Genomic DNA, 25,073 nt, shown 5'->3' with positions numbered 1-25,073 from the left:
GCCGACCTCCGTGGGGACCACCGCGTCGACCTCTGCGGGGTCCACGGTATTCTGCGTGGGGAATTTGGGGGGTCCCCGTGGAGGTCGGCGAGGGTACAACCAAATGGACCCATAACAGTCCATTTGTCTCAGAGTTTATTGTTATAAAAGGGTCCTTTGGTTCCAATTGTAGTAGGCAAAGGCTACACTAGAGTCACCTGGACACATCCTGTTGTTGTTTTCACACACATTACACAGATATTTACATTTAATAGCACAATTCTGGAGATGTACCGCAGCAGCTGGTTATTAATTCATATTGTATGATTTCTTTTTTTTTTTTTTTACTTTCCCATATCCCACCAAACCAATGAAATTCTTTATCAAGGAACCTTTATAATAATTAAATCACAAGGTTGATCACAATTTCCTCAACTTCAAGATGACCCTGTATGGGAGCAGGAAGCCTGTCATGTTTCCCGGGGATTTCCCTTTGGCTGTGTCACCATGACGTGTGTGTGTGTGTGTGTGTGTGTGTGTGTGTGTGTGTGTGTGTGTGTGTGTGTGTGTGTGTGTGTGTGTGTGTGTGTGTGTGTGTGTGTGTGTGTGTGTGTGTGTGTGTGTGTGTGTGTGTGTGTGTGTGTGTGTGTGTGTGTGTGTGTGTGTGTGTGTGTGTGTGTGTGTGTGTGTGTGTGTGTGTGTGTGTGTGTGTGCGTGACTGTGTGTGCGTGACTGTGTGTGCGTGTGTAAGGGGGTGGGAGAGACAGCTGTGCAGGCTAGATACTGTGTAGTTAACAGTAGGAATCATTCATAGTGCACATACTACTGGAGTGTGTCACCAGACCGTTTCTGACTCCTCCTTCCCACATTGTATAATTCTGAGTGTGAGTTACTTACAAATGGATAAATCAACACTGAGGATTTTACTGTGTACTTTGTTTGACCCTCATTTTCCACCTCTGTCACTCATTTTCCCCACACATAATTATGCACACTTGTGGGTCAGTGCATGTCCACACACACACATAGCAAAGTTGGTATCATATGCCGAGAACACACACACGCACGCACACACACACACACACACACTTTATCTTGCCTAACCGGCACACAATTACTCTTCCTCCTTCTCATATCTCTTATTAATCTCTTTCAACTCCCCACCCCATGCTGTCGTCTTCTCTCACCCCTCCCCCGTAGCAGACTCCCACACTGTTTCCTCCTAGAATAAAATTAGATGTCTCTGTACTTTTACCACTGTTTCTTTTTCCTCCTCCCTTCTTCTCTGGAACTCGGCTTATTCCAGGATTGCACCTTGCTCGCGTGCATGCCTCCCCCTCCTCTCGCCCAGGTCTGTTTGCACAGTGCGCGCCGCTCTGTCCATTCAGAGGTAAAAGTGAAAGAAACAAAATGAAAGAAAAGAAACTCCTCCAAGGACACAACACAAGACGGCTTCTCCCAGACGGGGTGTGTCAGGGCTATTGTCTGTCCAGTGCCGTATTAAATATCGGAGTTAAAAAGAAGTGTGTTTGTGGGGGGCGTGTGTATGCATGCGTTTGTTGGTGGCAGGTAAATATCGTAGCTGTCGGGTGTTAACCAAAACAGTTGTTTTTTTGTAATCTATACCTATTTTCACTACTTTTGTATGATGATGCAGGGCATTAATTTAAAATCTAAACAGTTGAAATATGGAGATACAAGGTTGCTGCCCGACAGCGACGATATGCTGAATTTTCCGTGTTTTTAGTTTCCTTTGGAGGAAGCATATATTGCACGAAGCAGGATGGCAGGGTGGGTGTTGAAGTGCTTCAGGTTGGTTTCATTCTGTTTATTATGAGAATTGTTACTGCTGCCAGAGGATGAGATCTGAGCTCAGAGAGAGAGAGAAAGAGAGAGATTGAAACAAGCCCTCACTTGAAACCTGAACATTTCAGAGGTTAGAAAAGTGGCAAAGTGTCAGAGGAACCTTTTCTTTCGCTCTAATTTGTTTAAGCTTTTCTTCTTCTTCTTTTTCTTCTGGCTTCTGCTTCTCCTCTTCCTCACTGCCCCACACCCTTCTCAAATGAACCCAGAAACAATTTGAAGCACAGAGCTTCCAAGAGCTCCAAAAAACTTGGCTGTGTCTGTGCATGACTGTGCGTCTGTGTGTGTGCGTGTTTGCGCATGTGCACGAGCGTGTGCACGTGTGTGTGTGTGCCTGTGTGCCTGTGTGTGTGTGTGTGTGTGTGTGTGTGTGTGAGCCTGTGTGTGTCTCTGTGTGTCTGTGTGCCTGGGTCTGTGTGGGAATGATTACATCAGCCTGCTGCAGCCTTATGATTGGTTGGTGAGCGTGTGGTTTGATTCAGTGTGCCTTGGAGTCCGTGGCTGAGGCTGTAACCCATTGTGAGCGAGACAGGCAGAGAGAGAGGGAGGGAAAGATAGTTGTCAGACACAACCGGCACAGAGAGCTCTGTACTGTACCTACTGCCATCTGATCGCTCATTGTCTCTCTGTGGCTGTCCTGTGGTCTGTACACACAGTTTTAGGCTGTATCACAGAGCTTTCTGACAGTGTTTTGGGGATTCCATTAGGCTGAAAGAGTAGACTCTTGGTTATGTGACAGGTAGCACGACTGTCAGCTGTCTACATCTCACGGAAATTGGATTTTATTTTAGTTGTTTTGTTTTAGTTTTTCTTCAAAAGAAGAGATTGGAACAGGGATTTGTGGCTGGGTGACTGTGGGAGAGTGTGTGAGTGCGTTGGGGAGGTAGGCTCACTCCAACAAAAATGCCTTCGTGTTCCCCGGACTGCTGCCTACTGCAGGCCGTGGAGGTAAGACTGCTCTCATTCTCTATCGCTATTTACTTCTCTATCGCTTTCTTTTGTCTTTCATGTCCAAGTTCATATCTGTCGTCATTGTTACATTTTGGATAATTTCTCTTCTGAAGGTCAAAGGGAATTTGTCTATTTCAAGATGTAAGAGAGAGGGTGAGAGCAAAAAAGGACCTGAATATGGGACAAGAAGTTAACCTTGCTTCTTGTGTTCTTGTGACCATGGTGGATGCGTTCACAGTTCTAGACTGGGATACTGTTCAACTGGCAGTGTAACGTACTCAGGTAGGCTAGATATGTGTGTAGGTTCACTACCAGGGGTTCCTGCATAGCTAGTAGGTAGGTACGTTGACCAGATCTGTGTGTAGGTTCACTCCTGCATAGCTAGTAGGTAGGTACGTTGACCAGATCTGTGTGTAGGTTCACTCCTGCATAGCTAGTAGGTAGGTACGTTGGCCAGATCTGTGTGTAGGTTCACTCCTGCATAGCTTGTAGGTAGGTACGTTGGCCAGATCTGTGTGTAGGTTCACTCCTGCATAGCTAGTAGGTAGGTACGTTGACCAGATCTGTGTGTAGGTTCACTCCTGCATAGTTAGTAAGTAGGTACGTTGACCAACCTGCTCTAGATTCTTATGCAGACCATTCCTTGTATATGGCACATCTGGTGTAAGTTATTTGCTCTGGCACAGCCACATTGCGAGGACTAGTTGATTGGCTGGTGATTTGTCAATCTATTGAGACTTGAGTATGTTTGGCCCAAACCATAACCGCACAGCGATCAACGTTATATAGATAGAAATAACTCTTTCCTGGGTCAACAGTTATCCTGAATACTTCATAGTTTTGTGTGTGTGTGTGTGTGTGTGTGTGTGTGTGTGTGTGTGTGTGTGTGTGTGTGTGTGTGTGTGTGTGTGTTTACGTGTCCTCATGTATGCATCTACAGTAGAGGGATAATGGAAACAGGTGGTCTGCAGGGTCTACTACAACTCCATTATCTGTGGGTGTTTTTATACATTTTTATATTGAGCTTTAATTGGAAGTGTGGTGATTAGGTCCCCCATAAGCCATGTAGACAGTTACTGTATGCACCATGTTCACATCAGGAGATGCGTTATGTTGCACTTAAAACTCCTTAAACTCCTTGTCTGTGATTTCTAACACCACAATTGCTACATTGTGTTGAATGTATGTTCTTTTCTATTGTGTGCTATAATTACAGGCCTGTCTATGCTGTAGTATATATGGGTTGCTATATGATAAATGCCATGCTAGCCTTTGAAGATAATTGCTGACTATACCCACCCATTGGGCTGTGTTTTAGAAAATGCTATATCTTAAATGATTTCTTTCACAGTTTAGCTGTCGGATCTGTCCATCTTTAAAGGACTTTTTCTTTCCCCCTATCCTTTCCGATCGATACGGTCTCGTAATCTCGCTGTCTCCCTTTCTTTCCTCAAATGATGAGTCACTTTTATCCATTATCCACGCTTAAAATGAGCATCTTTTTCTGTGCACAGATTGTGAAGATCTTCGGTGAAGACGGCATGGGTAAAGTGGTGGAGATCCCAGCAGACATGACTGTCAGGGACCTGTGCCAGCTCCTAGTCTATAAAAGCCATTGTGTGGACGACAACAGTTGGACACTTGTTGAGCACCACCCGCTGCTAGGGTTAGGTAAGTGGCAAATACCCACGCAACACTTTGAGAGTGTTCAAATGTAACCCAATACCCAATACATTACACTCTCAGAGTTACAAATGGATGAATTGACACCAAAGATTCTACTGTGTATACCCAAAAGGAGAAACGCAAAAAAAGAACACATACATGGATTACATGCACAGAAACACATACATGTACTGTACATGTACCCACACTCGTATGTATATACAAACACCCATGCTTACTTACAGTACGTGCATGCTATTGTTAAGGTGTCTGCGGATGGATGGGCTGAGACATTCAAGACACATGCCATCAAGGCATTCCCACATGCTTTGACAAATAATAGGGGCAAATGTCACAGAGGCATGTTGTCATCAAGTATGTGGGCATGTACAGTATGCATACACATTATGGACAGTACACAATATTCACATAGGCACACACATTCACATATAGTACGAGTAAACGCTTAAGCATCCTGATCAAGCAAATCACAATGATTTTGGCTTAGGAGTAATATGCTTGAAAATAGAGGCAGAGCAAATGTGCTTATATGTGTGTCATTATTATATCCTGTGTGTGTGTGTGTGTGTGTGTGTGTGTGTGTGTGTGTGTGTGTGTGTGTGTGTGTGTGTGTGTGTGTGTGTGTGTGTGTGTGTGTGTGTGTGTGTGTGTGTGTGTGTGTGTGTGTGTGTGTGTGTGTGTGTGTGAAATGACAATTATTGCAGAATACAGAGCATACATACTTTTCTTTGTAGCAGAGAAAGCTTGTTCTTCAGACCGGTGACTTTATTGATCTGCTAACTTAACCGATGACTTTATTGATCTGCTATCTTAACCGGTGCATGAACGAACAGACAGTGATCAGTGGAATATGAGCACTGATTAACCACTTTAACATTGGCGTCCGATTTTGGGACATTTGGTCATTGTAGGTGAAAAAAGACAAATATAATCATTTGTTAGCTTGTAGATTGGCAATATAGAAAAGGATAAGTGTTCCTGCTTTTATTTGACACAAAAGGAGGTATGCTTAATTTGTAGGAACACTATACCAAACAATAAGTTAGATAGGGAGGGAAATAATGACGGTCAATGTGGGTGTGATAATGAAATGGGAAGGCAGCGTAAAGGAACAGATGAAGATGAAGTCAGGGAACAGAAAGTAACACGAGGGAGATGGAGGATGAGACGGATTGAAAGCTGTAACAGAATCTCTGCTGACCTCTAGTCTCCTCGGTATCACAGAAGGTGTAATGTTATTGATCCGTTAGTGTAATTGACACGTCAGAGAGAGGGGAGAAGGTGATGGAGATGATTGATGAAAATTTTAAAAGGCTATCTGTTATGTTAGAGGCTCTTTGTTCAGCAGCGGCCAGTGCCACTGACATCACCTTCCCCAAAATAGAAGCACTCATTGCAGCATAAAGACAATGCCCAGTCCAGACCTGGAGCTTGTAATAGGTCTAATGTGATGCAAAAGTGTTAGAATGGCTGTGAGTGGATGTGGAGAAGGCGAATAGTATTCTGTTCTGTCCAGTGTCCAGAGCATTCCATTTGGTTAGAATGGTTTTAAATGGTGCAACTGCCAAGTACTTTGAATGAAGCAGAATCACAATTCTATTTGAATTGAGCCAAACACTTTTTGTAAGAATCTAGTATGTCAAATTGAGTATGACGTCCTTATTGCAACATTTTGTCTGAATATTGGCAGGGTATTGTTTCAGATACAGCATTAGTCTAGTATAGTAATATAATACAAAATAAGTAAAACAAAATCAATGCTTGAAAATGTCTTTACACACAATGTACCAGTGGATTTGGAGCGGTCGCGTGGCAATCAAAAGATTCCTGGTTCAATTTCTGGCTCCGGTTGGCTTTGTTTCAAATTGTTGTTGAGCAAGACAATTAACCGCTAACTGCTTCCGATGGATGAGCAGGTTGGTAACTTGCACGGTTGCCTTTGCCATCAGTGTGTGCATACAATGCATAATAATAATAATAATAATATCTGAGATTTATATAGCGCTCAACTTAGATGCTTTATATGTGTGTGGGCCAGGGGAGAGAACAAAAGAAAATAACAAATGTATTAGGAAATAGATAAAGGAGTAAAAGATAAGAATTAAAAACATTAAAACACTAAAAGTTGAAATCAAAGTCAACTTGGCAATGCTATTATGAACAGGTGGGTTTTCAGGTCGGTTTTGAAGGTAGGGAGGCAGTAATGTGCTTTGGGGAAAATTATATAAATGCACCATTTACAATGTGGCACTGAAATAATAAAAATGGCAGCGTTCCATTCAAGAGAGATTATAGTTTAAAAAAAGAAGATAATAATTGGCTCTTTTTTTATATAAGAGTGCCTTGGATTTCTATCAGGGTGACTTCGTATTAAACTTGGCAGTATAACAGGAGGTTTGGAAAACTGTGGCTAGCTGAACTTTAGAAAACTCAACCTCCCCCTTAGGAGAGTGCGATTATAAAGCACTTATGGAAGACAAGTTGGGTCTGTGCTCATGTCTGTACATTTTAACAGATGTGGGAGAGAAGGGGGCGTTGCTTAGTGGCTTTTCATAGAAACATGTCCAGTGGTACTGTAAAACACAAAAAGTGTGAAATGGGGAAAAATTTGAAAAACCTGTTTTTTCTACCTACTGTATAAAGTACACTAGGTTTCATTCGACCTTGATATCCGGAGGAAACCTTGTATGTCCATAACTGGTATTCTTTTCAGGAAATGTCTCAAATGTACTTATTATTAAGCTCTTGTCACAAACTCTTTTCATAAATGTTAAAATAGTTCTACATCTACAAGCTCACAATGACATGTTGTGAGCTTGTAAAGCTGCTATTTTTGAAACTTTTGCGTGGCACTGGCATACCAGGAAGTTTAAAATGAATTCATGAAAAACATAAAAGCATGAAATATTGAGATGCAAGGTTCCTACCTGACAGCAACAATATGTCTTTGAAAGAATGTTCACTGTTAAATGGTAAATGGTGCATTTATATAGTGTCTTTATCCAAGGCGCTTTACATAGATTGTGCATTACATTCAGACACACATTCATACACTGATAGCAACGGAAACCATGCAAGGCACCAACCAGCACATCAGGAGCAATTAGGGGTTCAGAGTCTTGCTCAAGGACACTTGGACACTAACTCTGGGGGAGCCCGGGTTCGAACTGGCAACCTTGCGGTTACCATCCAGCCACTCTACCCCTGAGCCACCGCCCACCGCAGCCCCCTGTTGTTAAGAATTATTTTGCTAAACCCACAAAGGAGCCCTGATGTGGTCAGATGTAGTTTCAACTTGTGGGAACTTGTAGGAAAGTAAATCGCACTTCTCAATGGACGGCTCCCAAATCACTTAGCTAATATTTCATCATCCGTCATGATCTGATTACATTTCTCATCGCCTTTGCCAACATGATGCTGCCAAGTGCAGTTGGACCCATTCACCGTCAATGACATAATTTTTGGCTGAGAGCAACTCCGTTATAATATGGCTATAATTGTTGTGGCACACCTGCGCTCAAATGGCATCTGCTGGTCTCGGATCATTTATTTTTATGTTTACTTTACAAGTATCTGTGTGTGTGTGTGTGTGTGTGTGTGTGTGTGTGTGTGTGTGTGTGTGTGTGTGTGTGTGTGTGTGTGTGTGTGTGTGTGTGTGTGTGTGTGTGTGTGTGTGTGTGTGTGTGTGTGTGCTCGTGTAAGTAAGAACAGGCATTTGCATGTCTATGTTTACATATCTGTTTACTTTGAAACACATGCTTGCTTGCTTGGTAGAATGTGTGCTTACAGTATGAGCCTGGTGTGTGTGCTTGATAGTTGATATGTGCATGGATATGTTGCAAATTTGCATTTGCTGAATGATGTATATTTTGTGCATGTGGGTGGATGGATGTCCAGAATAGAAGATTCAGAGAAACCAGGACAACACCGTGTTTGAATAAAGAAGCCTATTCCCATTGATAGCTGCCTGCTCTCAGCATTGCCTTTGACTGGGGTGAGATCGCTGTTTGAGATAAGTGACATTGACCCCATTTTTGTCAGCCGGCGGAAGGTTAACGAGACCATGGGACAGTTAGTCGGTGATGCCAGGGTGAGTCATGGTCACGCATGACAATGAATCATCTGAGAGAGGCGACGGGATGAAAGAGAGAGACAGAGAGAGAAAACTGGGAGTCGTGACAATGATAGGATTGATTTATACTTTGTTTGCTGGGTCTTGCGCAGCGAAACTAGCTGATCTACAAGATCACAATGTGTCACATTGCGACGGGGTGTGAGCGTGTTGATCAGTTATATTTGTTGCGGAGATTGGTGCACAACAAAGTATAAATCAGACAGATGAAGTTGAGATAATGAGGTGACATATAGCACTTTAATGTCAGCTTTATCTGAAGTTTATATTGCATCTCAAGCTGCTCACTCTCACGTCAGAATAAAAAGCAGTATCAGCCCACACAAGACGTGCAGATAATTACAAAATGCACATCTGATTTAGAGAGACGACTCTCACCAAAGATGACTAGAATTACACTTTGTGCGTCACAAAGAATACCAATCATCCATCAGTCCATAACGGTATGTAGATGCCTGTTGAGTCATTTTTTCTTTGATTCTCAAAGACTGAAACCTTTTTAATGGAGTCTGCTTGAATGTACTAAATCTACTAATGTCCACTGTAACAGACTCCATTTGATGTCCCTCTGCCATGTGTGGTGGTCAATGGTAGCTGGTGTGTTGAACACATTGCATTTAAGGTTAGATTTAATCTCATCTCTGACCTTCCCATTTCAGTGCACTTGTTGATTCTACAATGATGAAATATCTACATTATTCAGTCACAATCCGTGGGAAATGCAGTTTCAGCTTCACCCAGCTGATGGCTGGGTAGAACTGTCCTGCTCAGGGGCACTTCAACATGTATACTTGAGTGGGCCGGGAGGCAAACGAGTGACCTTCTGATTACCAGAGTTATAGTCGCCTCATACTTATAACCCATTGTCTTACTGGTCCCATTCACTAACACTGCTCAGGGATGATATAGTTATAGTAGCATAGTTTCTACTAGTAGACCTGCCTGTGGAGATCTGGTTTCAAGTGAGTGGTAATGACTCATTTGCTTACAGTAGAATGTCAGGCTAGTTTCACTTTGAGCTTCAAACATACAGGATGTGAGTACTGGGGATGGGAATGTATATTGACACACGTCATAGTATGGCTGGGCAGTTAACTGAAAATATTTCAAAACTGACATTTAGAATCAATAACAGACCTAATATTCTTGATATAGCTCACATAGGTTAATAAAAAAAACAATTCAAAGAATTTCTTTAAATCAACGAGTCGAATGAAACGATTCTGTAGAGAGGAGTCCTTATGCACACCTACTGAGACAGGTGCATAGGAGCAGGCAATCAGTGCAACAATGAGAAAAAAATATTTATTAGGCTACTGAGCTAGTCCAATAAGCTACTGTTAAGTGAAGTCAGTGTGCGCTTTGTGGGACAATTTTTCTCATATTTTTCAAATAAAAGAATAGAGCTTGCAGATCTGCTAATTTTGATACTTTGTGTGACTCTTTCATAGGATCAAGTAGGGCATTCATTTATGAAAAAAGTTCCAATAGGTTTCAGAGACGATATATTTTTTACTAATCGTTCGTTAATTGTAAAGCTGTACTGTACTTTGTAGTACTGTACTGTACTTTGTAGTGCTGTACGGTACTGTATGTTGTAGTACTGTACTGTTCTTGGTAGTACTGTACTTACACGGCACATTGTGTGTGTGTGTGTGTGTGTGTGTGTGTGTGTGTGTGTGTGTGTGTGTGTGTGTGTGTGTGTGTGTGTGTGTGTGTGTGTGTGTGTGTGTGCGTGCGTGCGTGCGCAACAGTTACACTTGTTGGTGAACAAAAGGTACTTCCGTGCTCAGACATACATACATATAGAGACAGACATACATAGATTACCTACAGACACACATTGCTGCGTGTAGGAATGGTTAGCACCACTCAAAAAGTAGGGAGGAAAAGTCATTTATCTCTCTCTCTCTCTCTGTCTCTCTCTCTCTCTCTCTCTCTCTCTCTCTCTCTCTCTCTCTCTCTCTCTCTCTCAGAGCGGTGTCTAGAAGACCATGAGCTGGTGGTTCAGGTCCAAGCCTCCATGAGCAGTGACAGCAGACTCCTCTTCAGAAAAAATTATGCCAAATATGAATTCTTCAAAAATCCCCTGGTATTTGCTTGATTGTTTTTATTCATTTTAGCATGCTATTGTCTCTCACAAACTCATAATGTCACCTGCTTGTGTCCTTCTAATATGAATCGGCACTGTTGCGTTGCGTTTCTTGTCATGTCATAATGGGCAAACCTTCTGTGACAATAGGAGAATTTGGTGAAAGACTAAGTGAAGTGATTTACTGTTATAGGAGGGGAAAAGGAGGGGACCAAGTATATAGACCCCTGGGGGACCACGGCCAATGAATTACATAGGTTTTAAGTGGTTAAACTGTCTACAAGCAAAGCATTTTTATACAATTTGATAGGTTTGCTTTGATGGTGTTGGTGTGGTAAACCACATGAAAAAGTTGCATCTTGTTCCACCATCACAAGAACAGTATTTGTTTTACTAGACATGTGTGTTTTCAATGAATCATTGACAATATTATTCCTGCGACAGCAAAATTATAGATTGTGTTTTATTGGGATTTAATTTCTTCAAAAGCAAATGGCAGATCCCGGCAGATCCCTTTTTACCCATTAAGACCAGAGGCCGATTCTTCAAATGCCTTCTGAATCAGTAGTTCTCGCACTTTCAAGATAAAAAAAAAATAGATGTACAAGATCACAGTGTGGCACGAGCTTGTACAGTATATCTGCTATATTTGAATAGCCAAAAGCTATAATCTAAAATGACACACTCCCACGAGTCCCACATCATTCTCGGTTTTAATGGGTTAATTGTTGGGGAAGACATTTTGTACTGTGTAAAACTTCTGACAGTTTTATGTGGTGTCAGTTCGATCGAATGATGACTGGTCTTTAGAAGGAGGGATTTAACAGTACAGCGAGGATATAATTTGCTTAGGGATGAAAAAAAAAAAGGAATGTTCCTTGTCAAAATGTCTATGTCTATGTTCATTTTCTTTATTGTTGTGAAATATTGCACTTTAGTGTCTTCATAACTGTGCGTGCTTCTTTTGTCAGTGAGTTATTGCAGATATCTTTATGCTCTTTCTTTCCATCTGTCATTCTCTTCCTCCCTCCCTCTCTTTCTTGCACACATTCTCGCTGTCTCTCACCAGACATTTTTCCCGGAGCACATGGTTGCATGGTGCCAAGAAACCAATGGTACGATACCACCACCTCAGCTCCTACAGGTACACAGAGAACCCACACGCAGCATGTGAGCATGCACAACTTGCACACCTAAGCATGCTTTTGCACCCACTTACATCACTTATACAGTCATTCCACCTCATGCTAATTCACACGTCGTCGAATTTCGGTTATTTCCTGTGAGCCACACGGTCAAACAAGTATAAATTAGGCCTGGAAGCGAGCATGCGGCACATTGTCTATCATCACGCTAACATACTTCACTTTTGACCCTTAGACGACAGTGTGTCTCGTCAGGCCTGGAGTAATAACTACCGTTGATCCTCTGTTGACACATAACTGTCTCGGCGCACGCACCGCAGGCCTGACTTGTATGACAAGTGGAATTAAGCAATCACAAACGGAACATACAGTGCCCTACCTGTCTACTGTATGTTAGCACAGTGCAAATTCATACATGTGTGTCACGCTAACGTCTCGCCTCGTACACTGCCTTGGGGCTTGCAGAGATCGTGCAAGAGATATGAAAAATTAAGTCTGGGAGGCAATCAGACAAGCTGTGTGCGTGCGTGCGTGCGTGCGTGCGTGCGTGCGTGCGTGCGTGCGTGCGTGCGTGCGTGCGTGCGTGCGTGTGTGTGTGTGTGTGTGTGTGTGTGTGTGTGTGAAGAAAGGATTCATGGGATTTTTAAGAGCTTGAGAGGTTTACACACAGTGTCTTTCTGTCGCATCATGTACATACAGTAATGGAGCTGTCAGAGTGAAAAAGTATCTGAGCGGTGCTGTGTGTGTGTGAGGGGGGGCTGACTGATCAGTGTGAATGGCAGGGTCAATAGGAACTTGACTGACGGCTCAAAAGAGCTGCAGCGGTCAATAGGTCTTACCTACAAAAACACACACACACACACACACACACACACACACACACACACACACTCAGTCAGTCACTATTGGGAGTGCTTGGCACCGCTCAAAAATACAATGGCCACTCCAATTAATTTCCATGGTTTGACATGACAGTCTTGTTTGATGGGGGGAAGGGGGGTACACAGCCATCAAACAAACAAGACTGTCTTGTCACGGACAAGACACCAGACAGGCACAAGACAGGTGTCTTGTATGTGTGAATGCAGCCTGATGAACTCTCTGTGGATGCAAAATGACAAGTTATAAAACCTTGACAAACAGGTCTTGCATATCTGCATCTGACAAGAAAATGGGGGACTGCGGTGATGCAATGGAAATTAACACTAAGATGTGTGACATTTCCCGAAATATAACCACATGAACCCTGCCATATGCGGTGAATATTCGACAAAAATAGCAAATCAGCACTCCGTCTGTCTGATTAGTAAGTGGTTAAAGATGGTTTCAGTTTCTTAGTGAGCTGTTTTTGTGACACATGAAACCCATATGCTCCAAAAGTGGCCAAAAATGTCCCATCCTCCAACCATGTCACATGGGACATATTCAAGACTTTCAACTCCTGGGAATTGTTTTAATGCTCCCAGCACCATGACACATGTATTCCATGGGCGGATTATTAAGGGTGAGAGAGATCTTGTACGTGTACTGTATCTTCGGTTGCACCCGTGGCGTCAGTGTATTTAACCTGTTGTACAGGGTGTCCTGGGTCTTTCAACATATAGTTGCTGTCGAGCAGAATTAACCTCTTATCTCCATTTTCAAACTGTTTGTGTTTTTCTTTTTTGTAAATTAATGCCCTACTTGATCACACTACAGCGTCACACAAAAGTAGCACATCTACAAGCTCGAAATGTGGGGCCAAGTGACACGTTTTGAGCTTCTCGATCTTCTACTTTTGCTATTTTTAAATTTGAATCGAGAAAGTAACAGTTTTGGGACATATGAGATTTCCACCTGACAGAGACTATATTATATTCTCTCTCATGTCACCTGATTATTGTTGACAGGTCCCTAGCTCACAGTGTGTCCCAGTGTGGATGATTGCTCTCGGTCTTGGTACTTGGCACGACAAAGTATAAATAATCTGGCTTGAGGCTCTTGCCGTTTCCTTTGTGAGGGTTGTGATGGCCCTGCTATTGTGTGTGTGGCATGTACACAGTATAGCCTGTGAACTCCGTAGGGCACCTTGATGAGCATAAACCACACACTAGGCATTATCAACCACAGTTCTTATATTCTGCTCCACATCCAGTAAGGAGAAGTAAGTTAAGAGGGTGGAGGCCAATCTGGTGAATCTAGCACTAGCCCTGCTTTGTCTTCTCTCACCAGCCACTCCTTATTAATTGCCTGGAATGATTCCAGGCACTTTCACACTGCTTTTATGTCGCTGAATGATTTAGTGTTTCCCCTACCATAGCCTTGGGGGGCCCCCGCTCCCCTAAGGCAATTTTAGTCTTAGTACCATAGTACCAAATGACAATAGAAGTTATCTAAACGCACTTTTAACATAGATCAGGTCTAGAAGACCATACTCTTTCATTAAAGAAACGCAATATGTTTGTTATTTATCTAATGTACAGTATGTGTTTTCAGACCACTGAATTACCAGCCATGGTTTTATTACATTTAAGATGGGGAATCCATTTGAATCTTTCCAAAACGAATGCAAGCTCAATGTGTCACATTGTGAGGTTACTTTTGATATGACAAATTCAATGTTTCAATGTGACCAATTGCTATCCAATTGCTACCATGTTTCCTATATCAGTTTGGATCTTCCTGTATCTATTTTGGGTCTTACAAGAGATTAAAATTTAGAAAATATAAATATAAATCACCCGTAACAAAAGTACAAGATGCTAAAATGACAAACCTTCTGGTTCCTCTCTCTTTGCATTCTCCCCTCTCAGAACTTCCTATCCTCCAGTGGCTGTCCAGAGATCCAAGGGTATCTGTATGTGAAGGAGGTGGGCAGGAAGTCATGGAAGAAGCTCTACATGTTCCTACGAAGATCAGGGCTTTACTGCTCTACAAAAGGAACTTCAAAGGTGACCAACACCTTCGTTCTTTATACATCTATATTGTGTTCACAAATGAATATACCTCAGTGTCAAAAACTGTTTAATGAGCTCCGATGATTATTCTGTGTTTCTTTGATGCAAGGTTCTGACATACTGTATACTATTTCTTTTTTTCAGGAGCCAAGGCATCTCCAGTTACTTGCAGACATAGAGGACAGTAACATCTTCACGGTCGTCACAGGCAAGAAACAGCACAGTGCACCCACAGAATACGGATTCTGTATCAAGGTACGATTCCGACATATTTCGCTAGATGAGGCTGGTTCTTAACGATATTAGATACATACTGTATGCCTCATGTGTGCTGAATTAAAAGCACGTCACCAGACATACACAATGGGACAGTGTGCTGAAATTCTTGTTCATTGCAACATAATTTTACAACACAGACCAGCGATGACCCATTATTAAAAAAAGTCACTCATTTTCCTTATATTGTTCTCTAATTTTAAATTAGTTTTAGCTCACTGTCCCAATGCGTAGACCACAGACTTTTGACAGTACAGTAACATATTGCACCTTGAATGCTATGTTATTATACAATTTATTTTATATTATAATATTATCATATAATATTATACAGTCTTGTGGGCAAGCGCTTTTGTTGTTGTTGTTTATTGTTTTAGTGTTTAAATGTTGTTGTTAGTCAGTACTAGTCAAGCCCCCAGAACGGCTGGCCAACGTTGAAGCCGCCGAGCCTACTGGTCTCATTTGGAACTGCAGGCGAGCCTGTGCATTTAGCACAAGGAAACCCCACACAGATGGGGTTTAACATTGAGGGCTCTGTAGCACTTCCGCATTCTATCCTTTATAACTCTATGGTACTCAGTAGCCACAAGGAGATTCAGAGGAAGGAAAGTTCTGACAGTCTAGATAATTCAATACTAGTTATATTGCTTCTGTTGCTATAGACTGGGTATGCTCAATTGCGCATGCATAAAGTGAATGGCAAATCGAGTGGCAAAGTGAGTTTAACATTGTTTAATGTCGTTTAATGCAATCATATTGGACTTTCTGTTTGGATGTATGTGTATGGGCTGTCAAGGCCAGAAAGTAGTTTTTTGCCACTCAGTAACTTCCAGGTATGATGATGATGTCACACGCATACCCTCTATTATCGTCGTTCTGACGGGCTGCTATTATGTTGATTGACAGCCCAACAAAGGTGGTGCAGAGCTGAAGGAGCTGAGAATGTTGTGTGCCGAGGATGAGCAGAGCAGGACCTGCTGGATGACCACCTTCCGTCTCTTCAAGGTACAGCGTGGTCCATCTCAATGTCACACCTTCAGCACAGTGGAAACACACTAACTCATTAAGTACTGGAACGCATATGTGTTGCCTTAGCATTTAACCATTGTAACCGTTATTTTAAACTTTACCTGTTGAAAAATAGCAGATCCACAAGCTCGAGTACCGTGCTACGAGCTTGTCGAGTACCGTGCTACGAGCTTGTGGATCTACTTTTTTAGAAAATTCGTGAAAACGGTTGCAAATCTTTGAATATATATATTCTTTCACAATGAATGTTTTTAACTCAAATCTTTGCTTCTGGGGGGTCCCTGGAATAAATTATTTTGAGATGGGGTCTGCGGCCAAATACATATAATTTTGGGGGTCTTGATCATGTTGTCTTGATCATTCAATGTTATACTGATTACTGACATTACATTACATTTCATAAACTAGGTTAGGACCTGAATTGGGTGACGGGTCTATTTCTGTTAGACATGGTCCCCTCATGACTAGAGTACTGGCGGTCGTGGCGGAGTTAAGACTAGTTCATGGGGCAAGATGTTAATCAAGTTGGGTGACACGCTGGAAAAGTGTATGACCTCTAAACGAGACTACTGGCTCTCATAGCAGTTTGTAGTTGGCACAATGTTTTCAGTTGTATACACAAGTCACTTCAAACTACTCTATAGTTAGATTATGTATTATTTAAGGATGTGGTTGATTGCATCTCGTCTTTTGTTTCACCAATGGTTCTCCTTTTGTTCACAGTATGGGATAATACTGTATCAGAACTATAAGATTCCCCAACAGAGGAAAACCTTATTATCACACTTCTCAACACCTGTGGTAAGACAAAAGTAAATCTCTCTCTCTCTCTCTCTCTCTCTCTCTCTCTCTCTCTCAATCATCTGCACGTATCTGCACATTCTGCGCTGTGATTGGCTGAGCATCGCATAACGGGCTAATAATAATAACAATTAATAATAAAATTGTTATTTCTTTTTACAAATACAGCATTCATTACAGCATTTTGGATTTCCCTTGTAATCTACTGTGTGTAACTGTGGCCTCTCTCTGTTGCCCACTAGCGGAGTGTTTCGGAGAACTCACTTGTAGCCATGGATTTCTCAGGGAGGATAGGCAGGGTGATTGACAACCCTGTGGAGGCTCAGAGTGCTGCCATGGAGGAGGGAAATGCATGGAGGGTGAGTAGCCGTCCCCCGTCCACCCTCCACACAACATTGCTGCTGATCGTAATCAGAACATAGTAATGAGTGGATGTGTGATGAGGGCCAAGCTATGATAGATCAGCTCTAGCTATTTTCAGTTTTTTAGAGCCAGGTCCTTGGCATGAAAGTGTTTTGGAACCCTGGCTACAGTATAGTACAGTGGTGTACTACCAACAAACTAGAGCTGGAATAAGATTTAGCATTAAGAAAAAGGTTGTGAACCAGCAGAACCACTGTGATTTAATTTCTCGGATTGATACTCAATCTTGAATGAATCTCTGTTGTGTTGTCCTGTGGCTTCTATCTCAGAAGAGGAGTCAAAGAATGAATATCCAGGGCTGTCACAGTCCGCTGCACCATTCTTCACTAAGCTTAGGTACGGTAAATACACATTTACTAAGCATGTTTTCCCAAAACCTTTTTTCTGGTAACCCACATTTTGGTACTATTTAAAAAGCTAAAGCAAGAGCATCTTCTAAAATTAGGACGCATTGTTCCATATAGTAAGATACAAAATTTTGCAATTCAGTGGCTGACCTAGATTCTTGGTCTGATTTCTGCAGTCATCCACGTAGCCCAGCTATGGTTCCATGGCAGGATAACCAGAGAGGAATCCCATCGTATGATCCACCAGCAGGGACAAGTGGATGGGTAAGACACATTCATGAGGTTTTGTTGGTGCCTTTTAATTGTAAATATTAACACACAATACACTGTGCATGTCTCACTAAATAATGGTGTACTGTACATATAAATCTGGATCCATTACATACAAGGTCCCATGCACTCATCAGTCATGAATATTGTTTCATTTTTGCAGTGACGAACTTAGCAGACCTACAAGCTCACATGGTGCATCTGCAATGCTTGTAGATCAGCAGTTTTAGGGCGGGATACGGTCATATGACGGAGTATAAATTAAGCATTAGAACATTGTGGAGAAGAATCGCAGTCTGAATTACCTCTTACCTTCATTTGAACTGTTGAGGTTAATTGGGTAACTTGAACCATTCCCTCAAGTTCTCCTTTTCTTTTCTCTGTACAGATTGTTTCTGCTGAGAGTCAGTCAAAGCAACCCCAAGGCATTTGTCCTCACACTGTGCCATCACCAGAAAATTAAGCATTTCCAGATACTACCGGTACGCATCTCTTGAATAGTATTTCGTTTATTATTATTATTGTGTGTGTGTGTGTGTGTGTGTGTGTGTGTGTGTGTGTGTGTGTGTGTGTGTGTGTGTGCGTGTGCGTGTGCGTGTGCGCGTGCGAACCAGAGAATCAGATGTTGTTATTCACCGCATTCTGTCCTTTCTTTTACAACATGGCATCTACCTGTTGGCTATCTTTTTATGAATGGCTACACCTTAATAAGTGTGAAGAGGACGGTCAGATATTCTTCAGTCTTGATGACGGATCCACTAAATTCACCGACCTGATCCAGCTGGTGGAATTCTACCAGCTCAACAGAGGAGTGCTGCCTTGCAAACTCAGACACCCCTGCACCATTGTGGCCTTATGACACCGTTTGATCCCATGACTCCTATCACTTGACCTGACTCTGCCTAAAAACAAAACAAGAATCCGACAGAATTTGCCTGTTGGTTGGTTCTTTTGTTTTTATCTTTTTTTGAGAAGCTGGTGAATGAACTAATGTTTTGTTGTTGCTGTTGTTGTTGTTTTTTTGTTTTTTTTTTCTTCTCATTGTTAGTCCACCGGAGACTGCTGAATCATGTGGTTGGTTGATTCATTGCTTGGACATTGAGGTGTGGGACACTCAACTTCACATTTCACAAGGCTAAATGTCCATATGGGGATGGAACAACAGGATATGACGTGAAAAGCTACAGTTAAGGAGATGGACCTGCTGTCTTATGCCATCATAAGATCCTTCATAATCTTTATACACAACAATAAGATTGGACTCTCTTTTTTTATCAGTACAATTTATCCTACAGTTAAATTGTCATCTTAATTTTTCCTTCAACTGGACAATCAACAGTACAGTGTTTTAGTTTGGACCACTTTTTTCAGATCAAACAGGCGTGTTTTTGTTTGATCTAATCATCACAGCCTATAGATGGACATTTGAGCATCTTAGTTTTGCACTCAAGTCTCAACCGTACTGGGAGGAGAGCTTGATTTCTCCACTGTCACGTTACTGACCTACGACATGGCACCACTGCCCTCCGGTGGCACAGGCATGTAAAGGCATGCTGGATTTCAACAGGAAGATCCACAGTTGAGGTTTGGAAACATCAAGGGGAGATTTTTTTTTTTTTTTACCCATTGACTATTCAAGCTAGCATGGAACAATACTAGCTATGGAAATAATTTGTAATTATGGCATGTGATCTTCAAGAAACACTTGCTGATCAACACAGGATTTGACTGTCACAGGGGTCCATCTGCTTATCTGTGATAATAGAATTATTTTTCATTTTCTCATCATTACATTTTGTGTCATTGCCAAAATGCTTTTGCATTAGTATTTTTTTTTTCCTTTTTCTTATCTGTCTCCACTTTCTTTCATTTAAATTTCAACTCCTATTTTTTTCCAGTCAAGCCAGGCCCAGAGTACACCATTCAAAACTGAATAGAACATGGTGTCCTCATCCACTGAGTTCAAATGCAGAAATGGCGCCATGTTGTATTCGGTTCCTCAAGCTATATACAGTAAGATTATCGCTGCTTGTTATTCTACCACACGGTACATTATGCATTAGCCTACTATGGAATGGATATTCATTTCTGTTATACTCATTCAGGTCAACAGAATGTTTATGCATTTCAAATACAAAGTCATCCAGACTAGCCTTGGATCAATCTATCATAGATGTATTTTATGGAGTCTGACTTCTGATACGAAAGCAAAAGTCAGACTCGATAAAATACATCTAGATGATAATCTTGATCCAAGGCTACTCTGAGACTATTAACAAGTGCAGTTTCATGTACAAGTATGTAGAGATGATCCACTGGCCCTGTGTAGCTACCCGTCAATCTACAGTAAGCGTGGTGCTATTTGTTGCAAGACAATGATAAGATAATTCAGGACATTTTGTCATTATTTGGCATATTTCCCTTCACCATAGCACAAGGAGGTAGAACCACTAGCATGCCCTTGTAGTATAAGGGACACTCTTACCCAACTACACAAACTCAAATCTGTTATTCTGTCTCAATTAACCTTTTAGGACTATAACTCTGACTGCAAAGAATTGTGAACTGAGGTGTGGTTTAACAATTTGGAGACAAGAAGTTGATTTCCTGTTGACAATAAGGTCTTTCAAACAGATCATGCGTGGCTCAATGACACTATTTGTACAGTGCCTAAAAAGTGTATCATACATTCAGTAACATTTGTAATTAATGCTCGAAGCAGGCCTGATATTTTCTGCAATTTCTCACAAAAGTGGTATCCCGATATATGATTTAAACCCCAAGAATGACCTCCCTTGACTATCTTGAGAACTGGTTTCTCAGACAACAAATTACAATAGTCTGCACAAGGAATAACTTTCCTGCAATGATAAACACCATTTCACATTAATATTGCCAGATTACTTTCCAGGACTAGATCTGCGTCTATTCATTGTTCATTTGCTGGTTTTTGTTTTTGTTTTGTTTTTTATTTTTTATCCAACAGATATGTAGAGATGTATTTACCTGTGATGCCACGTTAATAAGAGCCATCATTTTATTTTGAGGGTTGTCTTAAGCTATATCAATCATTTGAGATACATAACAGCCACACTATATTGATACTCTGTGCACAGTCACCATTATTTAACTAAAATGCAATGACTCAATCATTTTAAGTATTGTTTCAGCTAAATGTATTTATTTATCTGGATGTGAGTGATTACTTGAAATTTCTTTATTTCTTTTATTTACCTTCAGCGCTGTTCTGTACTGTTTCCTTTTTGTCATAACCATGAAATGATTGAACAGTTTGATTAATTATTATTATAATGACACAGCATCTATTGATAGTGTTTATTTTGTTTATTTTTTATGTTTGTTCACGCAAACATACTTTTGTCACCATCAACACTTGTTATGAAGTGATGATTTAAAGCACACTGGTATTCATAGTCATGGTCATCATTCCAAATATTTGCCTGGGGGATGTTGTTGTGACATATGTAACAGATTGGTTTCTATACAGTAAATAGTTATTTGTTCTCTGTTCTCCAAACACATTGTCTTGGAGATCTTTGAAGATCCCATTCGGAGGATACCAGATTCATCGAATGGTTGATAAAATAACTGATAAAGCCGCAAAAGTTTATTTAGGAAATGCCCTTGAACGAACAGTACTATAGTACTGTACTTATAACAGTTGAACTACACACATTAATTATGCAAATCATCATTCTAACAAGTCATATCAAATCAATCAAGTGGTTGGTGCCAGGCACAACAAATCCTGGCCCTTTAAACAGAACAAATTCACACGTACACACAGTTGATCATATATCATCAAATCTTCTCTTTACTTTGCCTTATAATTCTTTCTAATTCTTAAGGTGTTCCCCAGACAGTTTAAGATGCCTTGCTTTGGAGAGAGAATAATATACGTTTATATGTTATAGTAACTTTACACTGACCATATTATGTCTCAGGCATTTTACCCTTGAACAATTTGCATAGCTATAGTTACGATTGGGCATAAATTATGTAACCAATGAAAGCTATTGTATTGGCTGTGTAAATGTGTATAAATTCAGTGGATAATCCTCCCTTAAAAAACAACAGGGAAACACCCTGTTGTATAAAACATTGCATAAATGCAATTTTGTTGTTACTTATCTGATCACTGATCATTAATAGTCCCAACATTGACCCATCTTTCTACAGAATGATTAAATTGTATTTAGTATATTTTAGATTAAATTGCACATTGAATTATGTAGAACCCAAAAATATATAAATATGTTGACATGTGTTTCATAGAAGGAATCTGGATTTTAATAAGGGCATATATTAGTATTTGCTAAAAGTCCTGTTAAGACAGATGTCACTGAATTTGTGATGATAGCTATTTCTGCGACCTTATATTGAGATAGTCAACTAATTTCCATTCACAAACTCTGTTCCTCTATTTCTTTTTTCTAATTGAAGTGAATGGCAGCAAATATCAGCAAGTATAGGTAGGTGGATTCAGCCAGTGGATGTTTAACCACTTAAACCCTATACTCTACTGTACTTGGTTGACCTGTATATTGTCTACAGTATGCTGGCCAAATGTTCGCCCCTATAATACGAATACTAGGTTTCGAGTTAACTCAAATCAAACTCAAGCAGACAGTGACCTTTTTTTGTTTTGTTTTTCTCCCAAACACCCCTTGAAATATACAACATACTTGCATTTTAACTTCTAAGAGCCATTTGCCATTTACATCAATCACAGTCCATGACATGCAAGCCGTTAAGAGATGAACTATAAATCAGGGGATTTGGGTATACATTTTACATTAAAAGAAATGAATGTATCTGGGTTGCTCAGGGTTGAATTGGGGCATGTTGAAAACTACTGGTCCATCAGATCTCTATGACTTTTATGTACAGTACATTGGTGGATTAAATAATATTGTTTAGTTTGTTTTTATTTAGATTGGAGATGTAACAACAGACATTTCTCCTTTAGCTGCACCATCATTGATTTTTATGATTAGTTTACTTGAAAATGATCCTTGCAGCAATTTAAGTGGATTCAGTCTTCTTACAGCACAGTATGGTTCTCACTTCCTGGGTCAAAAGTGTTTTTAAAGAAGCCTAAAATACTTGCCTGGATACCTAAGCTTAATTCAAACTCTATTCCCAATGGCATTACATTTGAGAATGAATCAGGCTCAGACCTAAAACATCTAAATTACTAATTTGTTTCAAATTGTGACCTACTGTACAAACAGTACCTTACAGTTACACCCAAAATGTACCAAGCAAGAACATAAAACTTTATAGGTAATGGCCAACAGTGCAAAATGTCAGTTTGGGTAGCCAGGCAACCATAACCACAGCAGGTGCCTCTGATAATTCCTCTTTAGCCTCATTTATACTTTGTTGTATGACGGTGTCACACATCGCCACACGACTGAGAATAGATTTGGCAATTCTCTGCACTAACCTGACTTGATGTATGGACCGAATGACCAACACAGCTACCGTTCAGAGGGGACGATTGACTCTCCCTTGCTGTTGTTTTGAACCGGGGTTTGAGGTTGAAACACTCGCAATTGATAGCCTGATTTATATTACGTCATGTGACAGTGTCACTCTCCAAAAATACATTTTTTTCAACTACAGAGGTGTGACTGATTACATTGTGATAGTAGAAAATATGTTTCTTTCTGCGAGCAACACTGTCAAACTACGAAGTATCAGTTGGACTTATTAAGTACTTGATTAATGCACATAGCCTACTATATGTGTGACTCAAAATGTTTCTCATATTCAAACTGGTGAAAACATTGATATGTTCTGATTTCAGTTATTAAATTGCAGTTTCAATTTGTTTTCTGAATTGAAAGTGAATTGGCAACAACCCTGCAATGATAGAATGATTGATTATCATCTTGACTCTTGTGCATTTGCATAACATTGTCACAATGCAAGATACAGTGGCTGTAAAAATGAGTAAAGTAAAAAATATATCTATATATAGAAATATAAACTATTATGTATTTCAGGGAATGCAAAAAAGAAAACAGTAACTTGTTATCTCTTTTTGTAAGAGAAAGCTCCTGTATTCATAATGTGCTTTGCTTCAATCTGTAAATAGCTGAATGGCTTATAAATCTTAATTGTAACCTTTTCAGGTATTTTTGTACAAATAAGGGACTGATATATTCTGTTTATTGTAATTAGAATAAAACATTAATACATTGCTATACAATTGAGTCTTATTTTGTCCTTTTCTAGGAGGGACCTTGGCTAGGTGATTTTTCTTTTCCTAGCAAGAAATCGCTGGTTATTTCAACAATTATTTCATAGAAGCATAGTGAGTAAATTCGTAAATGTAACAGTGTGCAAATAATTTGTACTGCTGTATCAATATAAACACCATAAATAAATATATATATATATATTAGAAGGGGCCATGCAAATATACATGAATTTGGGGCTCGTCCTTTTAACATTGAAAGCTTTTGCGAACCACTTTAATCAGTAAAACTCATGCAAATGTCTTATTAATTTGTTACATCTGAAAATCAACTGTCGATTGTGACGTCACCGATACCCTGCAGCCAATCAGAGGAAGGTCCGCGTGCAGGCAGCTCCGGGATTTCAATATATCGCTGAGTTTTCATATAATCTAAGGTTTAAAATGTATCTAATTTAATAAATCTATCTTATTTTATTAGCTGACACGTCATCAGCAGTAAGATATACAGCTATCTTCTTACCAAAATACCTTTCTGTAGCAGTATCTGCTCCAGTGCTATAGAATCGAAAGAAATATATATATAGCATGCCCTGTTTTTATGCATGTATTTATTTATGATGTTTATGTGAAACAAACGCAGCCGTTTAGCTGTAGTAGCAGTAGCTATGCTAACGTCGTTAACCCCGATTTATATTTCGCCACGGTATTATTATTAGCCCTATAATTGTTGTTACCATGAACTTGTGGTTGTTTAGGATGTTTAAAAGACTGATGCTTGATTTATTGAATGTACGTGTGTTTGATCACAGATTATGAGCCGCACCAACTCAAGAGAGAGTATCCTCCGGTAAGTGCGTCATTGGTCTAACATTAGATCTGATCAATTGATTATGATCGTGATAGTAGACATAACG

General features: G+C 40.4%; 1 protein-coding gene across 5 annotated transcripts in view; it reads left to right on the top strand.

Annotated features, from left to right (window-relative positions):
• Nucleotides 1-23,787, top strand: part of LOC310855761 (growth factor receptor-bound protein 10-like) — a 113,818-nt gene extending 90,031 nt beyond the window's left edge. For 4 of the 5 annotated variants that reach the window (XM_083760894.1, XM_083760893.1, XM_083760897.1 and 1 more), the window contains 12 exons: nucleotides 4,308-4,464; nucleotides 10,588-10,703; nucleotides 11,773-11,847; nucleotides 14,641-14,778; nucleotides 14,929-15,039; nucleotides 15,967-16,065; nucleotides 16,813-16,890; nucleotides 17,133-17,249; nucleotides 17,583-17,649; nucleotides 17,837-17,924; nucleotides 18,319-18,412; nucleotides 18,643-23,787. In XM_083760894.1, the coding sequence (XP_083617020.1) occupies nucleotides 4,308-4,464; nucleotides 10,588-10,703; nucleotides 11,773-11,847; nucleotides 14,641-14,778; nucleotides 14,929-15,039; nucleotides 15,967-16,065; nucleotides 16,813-16,890; nucleotides 17,133-17,249; nucleotides 17,583-17,649; nucleotides 17,837-17,924; nucleotides 18,319-18,412; nucleotides 18,643-18,789 (1,287 nt within the window). In that variant the 3' untranslated portion in view covers nucleotides 18,790-23,787. The remainder of the gene's footprint in view (nucleotides 1-4,307; nucleotides 4,465-10,587; nucleotides 10,704-11,772; nucleotides 11,848-14,640; nucleotides 14,779-14,928; nucleotides 15,040-15,966; nucleotides 16,066-16,812; nucleotides 16,891-17,132; nucleotides 17,250-17,582; nucleotides 17,650-17,836; nucleotides 17,925-18,318; nucleotides 18,413-18,642) is intronic. The other variant, XM_083760895.1, reaches the window with a different exon arrangement.
• Nucleotides 23,788-25,073: the final 1,286 nt, after the last annotated feature.

The sequence above is a fragment of the Protomyctophum parallelum genome, assembly GCF_964188405.1.
Source record: "Protomyctophum parallelum genome assembly, chromosome: 3".
Classification (NCBI taxonomy): Eukaryota; Metazoa; Chordata; class Actinopteri; order Myctophiformes; family Myctophidae; genus Protomyctophum; species Protomyctophum parallelum.
This window is presented reverse-complemented; position numbering and strand designations above follow the sequence as displayed.